At 29.5% G+C, this 8,732-nt stretch overlaps 1 protein-coding gene and 1 non-coding gene across 2 annotated transcripts; both read left to right on the top strand.

The window, feature by feature from the left end:
• Positions 1-1,069: 1,069 nt before the first annotated feature.
• Positions 1,070-1,755, top strand: LOC107877173 (60S ribosomal protein L27-3). The gene has a single exon (XM_016723895.2). The coding sequence runs from the start codon at positions 1,239-1,241 to the stop codon at positions 1,644-1,646; it is 408 nt and encodes a 135-aa protein (XP_016579381.1). The 5' UTR covers positions 1,070-1,238; the 3' UTR covers positions 1,647-1,755.
• Positions 1,756-7,512: 5,757 nt separating this feature from the next.
• Positions 7,513-7,647, top strand: LOC124886337. Its single transcript, XR_007043423.1, has one exon. It is a non-coding gene; the product is annotated as a small nucleolar RNA snoR137 (small nucleolar RNA).
• Positions 7,648-8,732: the final 1,085 nt, after the last annotated feature.

Here is an 8,732-nt window from a genome sequence, read left to right as displayed (position 1 = left end):
TGTGTCCTATATATTTATATATACATGTGAGTTATATATATATTTTTGTAAATACATATGCAGATATATGTATATTTTTTTACCGTAAATACATATGCAGATCTGTATGTCTATTTATTTTATATATTTTTAAATATGTATATATTATATAGATATTTATCTTTTAAAAATAAATATAGAGATAGAAGAATGAAAAAAATAAAAAAAATAATAAAAATAAAAAATAAAAATTCAAAAAAAAAAAGTGAAAAAGGAAAAAAAGAAAAGAAAGAGAAATAGAAACTAGAATTAAAAACTAGAAATAGAAGTGTAAAAATAAAAGCGAAGAAGAAGAAGAAGAAGGAGGAGGAGGAAGAAGAAGAAGAAGAAGAAGTGAAAAAATAAAAGAAGTAGAAGAAAGAAAATAAAGAAGAAAGAAGAAAATAAAATAAAAAATTAAAATAAAAACAAGATTAAAAAAATGAAAAAACTAACAAGAAAAAATAGTTAGAGATATAAGAGAATGACATTTTAAAATTTTTAAGATCATGAAAATAATAATCTTCATATTTGAGTTTGATTTGGAAAAGAAATCTACTAATTTAAATAAGTGTAATTTAATTAGATGAGATAATTATTTCTTATTTAACTCAACTAATTTGAGTAAAATAAGGAAAATAAATCTTGTTGCATACTTCCTCCATTTAAAAAAGAATGACCTACTTTTCTTTTTGGTTCGTTTAAAAAAGAATGACTCTTTTTTCTTTTTAGCAACTTTTTAATTTTAACTTTCCACATGACATATTTAAAATCACAAGATTGAAGGATATTTTGGTACATTTGACATGTCTTTATTTTAACAGTCTTCTTTACTTTCTTAAGTTACGTACCAAGTCAAATTGGGTCATTTTTTATTCAACGGAAAGAGTATGTGTTTGTATAATAACAGTTTATTTAAATACAAAATACAATTTACTATTTTAATTGTTACTATAAAAGTTATAATTAAAACTCTATAATTATTATTTTAAAAAAAATTTCAAAATAATATATTGATACAACTTGGAGTAAACAATTTAATAGATGTATAGGAAATAATTTGTTCTCGTCTCTTATCATAAGATCGAGTAAAGAGCCCAAGGCCCAAAAGCCCTTAACAATTACTGTCTTATTTACTGGCCAATATAAACAAAGAAAAGCCTAGCTAGGGTTTCATCCATCGCCAATCGCAGCAGCAAAAAAACGAAAGAACTGCAGATATGGTGAAATTCCTAAAGCCAAACAAAGCCGTAGTGCTTCTCCAAGGGCGCCACGCAGGTAGGAAAGCAGTAATCGTTCGAGCATTCGACGATGGTACACGTGACAGGCCATACGGACATTGTTTGGTCGCCGGCGTAGCAAAGTACCCAAAGAAAGTGATTCGTAAAGACTCTGCTAAAAAGCAAGCGAAGAAATCACGGGTCAAGACTTTTATCAAGCTTGTTAATTACACACATATAATGCCTACACGTTACACATTGGATGTTGATTTGAAGGAAACTGTTACTGTTGATTGTCTTCAGACACGTGATAAGAAGGTTACTGCTGCTAAGGAAGCGAAAGCGAAGTTTGAAGAGAGGTTTAAGACTGGGAAAAATCGTTGGTTTTTTACTAAGCTTAGATTTTGAGTGGTTTGCTGTTTTTATTGGTAATTTTCTATTCAGGATATTAAGGATTTTTGTCTGTGTTTGTTTTGTTCAATTGGACTTGAAATGAAAGATCTAGTTTTATCTTTTATTACTATTCGCATTACAGACATATTCTTAATATTGCAATTGTTTAGAACGGGCAATTTCAGTTCTTTTATAAATGAATTTACATTATAGTGATATCAAGATCTTCTTGATATCTTTTAGGATTTGAACCATTCATTTTTTACTCAGATTAATCTTTTATTTTTCAAGAAAAGAAATAAAAATTACTTTCTCTACTCTTTTTCTTGTTTTATAGACTCTACCCTATGCCGAATTAAGGTAAGTACGATTCTCGAAATTTATAATTTAAGTTTTGATATTTGTTTGCGTTGAGCAAAATTGCTCTACAGAAAAGGACCGTTTTGAAACTTCATCAGTCACATATAAAAGACACATACAATGAAAAGTAATTATTTCTCCCATAACAAAGGTTATTTGCTGTCTTATATTAAGAATCGCGTGAAAGCTACTAACATATGATAGGTAATTGTTTTATAAGGACTTTTACCTAATCAATTAAGATAGTCTTCGTAGCATGAGGTAACTAGCTTGTAATTGGTCAATATGGTTATTTATTGTATGTTTTCTAACTCTTATGGTTGATAAATTTTTTTTATATTGAAAAGAAAAGTATTCAGTAGTGTTGCTTTATGAAGATTTAAAAATGATATATATATCATCTAAAGGTAATTCATTCAAAACTAAAGTTCCATGGCATCAGAATTTGCTTACTTTTAAATCGATGAATTGCTAAATTATGTTTTCGGTCACTATGATAAGTTACATGTTTGAATTTTTTAGTGGCTCGTTTGAGTAAATATGGTGATCGTAGTAACCAATAAGGTGTTATTATTTTAAAAGGCTAGATGGTAAGATGGTGGATTCATGTATTATTACATTAAAAGGGTAAAACATCGGGATAAAGTTCTGATGCTCGAATATATGCGTGGACGGACAATATGATAATGATCATAGAAAATGATGATATTTTTGCACGCATATTATGATCATAAGATATGTTAGAGAAAAATTCTTTAGATCATATGTATACCTCGAGTTGCTCCTTAAGTAGCAATATTTTGAAAGAGGTTCTAAGCTATCATAATTTGATACGCTTAAGGCATGATTATATTCCATTCCTAGGGAATGAGAAACTTATTAATGCAAACGTGCATTTGATTGTGATTGTATCACAACTCACATCCGAAAGAGGTTGAATAATTTTGAAATCTACTTCTGAAGTAGTAAATCTGAAATTTACTAAAGAAAAAGTACATGTCATGATAAACTTGGAGTTTACTAGAATAAAAGTTCATAAATTGATATGAACGATTGTGGCATCTCGAAGATATGCATGTATTGAAGAACTAGAAGATTCTTCAAGAATTATTTATGTCGTTTGTTCTCATGATAAGTTGGTTGGACCAACTAATATTGGGATTGCATCCCTTCAAATTTGAAAATTATAAAAGGTGAATAAGGGTTTGTTCATCTATCATGTGATATATTAAAATAATGCATCAATAAGATGATCACATGTACATTTATTGTCAACCTATAGTTTGACATTCATAAAGTTGCTTACTCAACAAAATTGAGTTAAGAACATAGTTTTCAGATTATGCAATCAAGAAAGTTATCTTGATGATGATGGTTTGACATTGAATGCCTTCAATAAATAGCTAAACCATCGCTAATGAGAATAAAACTTCATGTATTGATCTGAAATATGATATATTGCATACAATAACACTTGTATGCATTAGACCAGTAAATTATGATTATTTCTTTCCCTCAATTGGTTTAAGGTCATGAACCAACTATTCCATCTAATAGTTTTGATGTGCAGTATACGATTAATGAATGTATCATGATGCACAAAGATGGATCCATCAAAGAAGATGGAGGATGTATGTTAGCTTTGCTAACATAAGGGCGAGATTGTAAGCAACTATGAAGTATGTTAGGAATTATCATCAGATCCTCATTCAAAAGATAATTCAAGTCAAATGCCGAATGCATCTCATATTTAAGATGCAAGTGCTCCTATTTTATGTCTCTAAAGGACAAAGTCTATGCATGCATGAAGCATGGTAGACTAATCGGTTCCAAATGAAATAGTAATTGTATAAAATAAGGAGCAAATAATCATAATAAGAAGGTAATATGCGCTTGAAGAGCCTATGACATAACACTTCATGAAATCTTATGAGAGGTTCAGATACCTGAAAATAATAAAGTGATGAGATCTCAAAATGTTATGTCGTATTGTGAACCGATACTAAATGATATATCATCAATATCTTTGACACAATATTAATGCAATATTATGAAAGATTACGAGGATCTTAATTCTACGTTAATTTAAGCATGCTGACGTAGAAATATTTATCAAGTGACATAAAAGGATGCATCTTAGTACATGAAAACTTATTTGATTTACAGTCCAGACACTTGAAGATGTCACACATAAAATGTTGAATATTGTCACTTTGTCAAAATTTGTATGAAAACTTCTTTAAGGATTCAAAATATGAAAGTTTCTGTAAAACTTATTGATAATCGTTATATTGTCTAAGCTTATAACTTGAAAATTATTGAAACTCTTGGAGAGTTTTCAAAAGCAATAAGATTATTTGCTGAAATGAGAAATATACCAATTTGGATTGGTTATGAAGTAATATATCTTAGTACAATTGGTGCACTCATGTATCTTGTAAAAAATTACAAGACCCAATATAGCCTTTCGCTCAATTTGTTATCAAGGTATATTTCTACTCCTACTAGGAGACATCCAAATGGGATAAGATACATGAGTTTATTTTATTCTAAAAATTGCAGTCCCGATCTTATTGGTCATACTGATGTTGGGTACTCATCTAACCCGCATAAATCTCGATCTCAAACATACAATGTATTCACATGTGGAGATACTGTCATATCTTAGAGATATACAAAGCAATCTATCGTAGCCACTTCATTGAATCATGCTGAGATAATAGTTATTCATGAAGCAAGTCGAGAATGTGTATGGTTGAGGTCTATGATACATCTCATTCGAGAAAAATGTGGTGTGAAATATGACAATATACCCACAATTTTATACAGGGATAATTCAGCATACATAGCACATCTTAAGAGAGGATTCATAAATGGAGAACGAAGCATATTTTGCCAAAGCTTTTCTACATACATGAGCTACAAAAGAATGATGATATTAATGTGCAACAGATTCGTTCAACTGACAATGTGACTGATTTATTCATCAAGTCTTCTCCAATTACAACTTTTAAAAAGATGGTGCACAAGATCGGGTTGCAAAGGTCAAGGATGTTCTCATTAAGGGGAGTTAATACGCGCTGTACTCTTTTTTCCTTACGAGGTTTTGTCCTACTGGGTTTCCCTTGTAAGGTTTTTAATGAGATAGCCAAAATGCGTATTATTAGAGATATGTACTCTTTTTCCTTCACTAGATTTTTTTCTACTGGGTTTTTTCTAGTAAGGTTTTAACGAGGCACATTATCTACCAATTAGACATTCAAGGGGGAGTGTTATAAATTTATTTACATTATAGTGAATGTCTATCAAGATCTACTTTGATATCTATTAGGATTTGAAGCATCCGTCTTTTATTCAGACTAGGAGTAAATTTCCCCAATAAATAGAGTAATTTTGTTCATTGTACTTACAATCTTATGATCTCTCATCCCTCAAGAGAAGAAATAAAAATCACTCTCTCTATTCTCTCTACTCTTCTTATTGTTCTTTCTTATTTTATAACAAGTTCATATTTGTGAAAAAAGTCCATTTAATTTATATTTATTGAATTGGATCACTCATATTTCAAATGAGTAAATATGAACTTCAATTCATTTTAAAGGCTCATGTATATATGAACAAAATGGGAAAAATATGGGTATCCATTTAAACACAGAGATCACCCACCTGTGCTTAAAATTTCAGTTTTCTTTTAGTTTTTTTTTTGTTTTTTCTATCTTTTTTTCTTTTAATTTACTTTTTTTCTTTTTTTTTATTTTTCATTCGTTTCTTGTAAAAATATGGATATCCATTTATTTGTATCGTACTATATATTTCAAATAATTTTATTATTTGTATTTGAATAGCTTAATTATCAATATGTATAATTTATTATTTGTATTTATATACAAATAAGTGTATGAATTAATTATATTTCCTCGAGACTAAAATATATAAATATACAATGTATCATTCAATGCAAATGTGTCATTAGTCTTTGTATATCAATTTGCGACTGCTAAAGTTATTTGGTTTGATGAATGTAATCCCAGGATCTTTCAGGATACTATCTTTGTATCTGTCCATTAGGTGGAGTCCACTTGAGTGTACTTACATAAATTATAAATGTGGACGAATATAAATCAATATGCACTTAGGGTATTTTCATTTAACAAAAAAAGAAAATCAAAAATAGAAAAAAATAAAAAAAAAGAGAGGTAAAAGTTAGAGATAGAAGAGAGAAAAAAGCGTAAAGAAAAAATTGAAGAAAAAATACAAAAAAATCAAAAATAAAAAATAATGAAAAGGGAGAAAAGGAAAAAAAAATGATGGTAAATACAAATATACTGAGTGATTATGATATTTCAGTCATCATCCATAATTTATACTCGACTTAACCATGAACTTCAACAACAAAAAAAATATAAAACATAAAATACAACGAAAAAAGAAAAAATGAGAAAGAAATAAAAACAAAATAAAATAAAAAATAGAAAAAAAAGAGACTAAAAAGGAAAAGAAAAAAAAGAAACAAGAAAAAGAAGCAATGGGTAGAGATAGAAGAGAGAGAAAAAAAATGAAAAAAAATGAAAAAATAAAAAAATAAAACTAGAGGCTACATATAGAAGAGAGAGAGAGAGAGAAATTTAAAAAAAAAACAAATGAAAAAAAGTCAAGTTGATATGATATAGAACTTTTATGTTTTTTACTTTAGGAGTTAAAGTGGGTTGGACCTTTTTTACCCAATCCATATTTGACCAAATCCGTATTTACCCATATTTATATGGGCGGATTGCAATCCAAACTATTTTTGCTCGATCCATATTTAACCCGTCCAAATCGAATCTAATCCGCCTGTTTGCCACCCCTACAATTGTTTGATGGAAATGAATATCCCTACTTGTATCCATTTTTCTAGGGTGGGCTGGGTATGTAAATATATATCTCTGTTGTTCAACAAATTAGGATTACTATAGACAAATCCCCAAACTATTAGTATAATATTGGATAAACATTTTAGTTTCTTACCAATATAACAGTGTATTTTAACAAATTAAGCAGTTACTTGTTTAGCTCATTTTAACCTAATAGTGAAAGCACATTGCTTGTCTCAGTGTATAAGTTCAACTCCTTAATTCATTGGTCTATTAGTATTTGATGGAAGTTTTTGATAATCAGTGCTGGTTTTTTTTTCCAGTATATGGGTGTATGGTGGATACAAATTAAGATTGTTATATACAGTTTCCTGTTGTAGGTTATTTAATCTAGTAGTGATAACACATAAGTCGTTAATGTATATAAGTTAGATTCATACTATATATTGCTTTCTGAGGCATTGAATGTATTTGCCTATTATTATTCAATGGATGTGTCAAGGAAAGCATGGAAAGATGTCTCTGAAGTCTTTTAGTGATTTAAGTAGACTGGATTCCTATCTAGTTTACTTGATAATTGGATTGCGATGTGTAATTATCAGAATTCCATTTGGATTTTCTTGAGAAGTGACCTCAGTTTTTTTGTTCTTAATGTTTTTATGTATGTGGTTGCTTCATATGGTGAACTCTCTCTTAAAACTGAATTGAGGGATGTTCAAGTTTCCTAAGCATAAATGAATAGCCAATATTAAACAACATGGCGTAATTCAATTGCATCCTGCTACCTGTCTCCTGGTACATTATATTTTTGTCATTTCCAAGTCTTAGGATCCTCACCCTATGTTAGAATTTTTGAAGTAGAGCGATGGTCTAGGTCCATTCTTATTAATATATTGAATGAATGCAATTTAATTGCTTTCATGTTTACTTTTAAATTATAGTAATTTTTGTTTATTGTAATTGTTATTAAGTAGAGATAGGTAGAGGGGTGGGTTCATTTTTTGGTTCTTGATAATTGCCACTAGTTTCTTTACCAGTATATCTGTGTATGGTTGTTGCAAATTAGGATTGTTAAACTACCTATTTTTAAGTTGTGGAGGGCACGAATTAGGATGCAAGTTTATAGTAGGCAGGAGTGTGTCCATGCTAATAGGCCGTAGTGCATTGTATTGTTGCCCTTATTAATTGTCGTAGTAATGCAATTGTAGTTTTTTGTTCTTTGATTCTATTACTATTAGGTGTCTTGTGTACTTCGATTATAATATTATTTTTTTGTTGTCCTTTTATGATGCTTTTGGTTATTATCTATTGTCTTTTGTACTTTGATTAAGTCTTTTTTCTTAGAATAAATACATAAATATCCCTCTGATGTTGGCCGACTTTTTCAAAAAAGACACATAAACTATACTTTCGACCTATTATCCCACGAATCTTACTAAAACTGTCATAAATATACCATTTTGACCAAAATTTTCAGCATTCCTCAATTTTAAAAAGCGCGTGTTTGGCACTCTCCCGTTCTTCTTGTTCACCTGTCTTACTTCTTCTGTTTCATTACAATGGTGGCTGATCAAATAACAAAGTCTATACAATGGTGGCTGATCAGTCTTCTCCATCACAGGAATCTCCTTTAGCTTCCCTTTTTCTTTTCCATCACTTCATCATCTAAAAATAATTGGAAGAAATGGGGGAAATCAAGAAATTGAAAAAAAGCAAGATTTCTTCAATTGTTTTAGTTTCTCTTGTTAATTAACAATGATAGCAATTGTAAGTGAACTTCAAGGCTATAAGCTGCTTATTTGAGAGGTTTTGTCGAATCACTTTCCGGCTTTACCCTATGTATCCATTTAAATTTTACCTCAGATAAGTTCAAGTGTGTCTATCTCAC

Source organism: Capsicum annuum, chromosome 7, assembly GCF_002878395.1.
Source record: "Capsicum annuum cultivar UCD-10X-F1 chromosome 7, UCD10Xv1.1, whole genome shotgun sequence".
Classification (NCBI taxonomy): domain Eukaryota; kingdom Viridiplantae; phylum Streptophyta; class Magnoliopsida; order Solanales; family Solanaceae; genus Capsicum; species Capsicum annuum.
The sequence above is the reverse complement of the archived record's forward strand: the minus strand, read 5'-3'. Positions and strand labels throughout refer to the sequence as shown.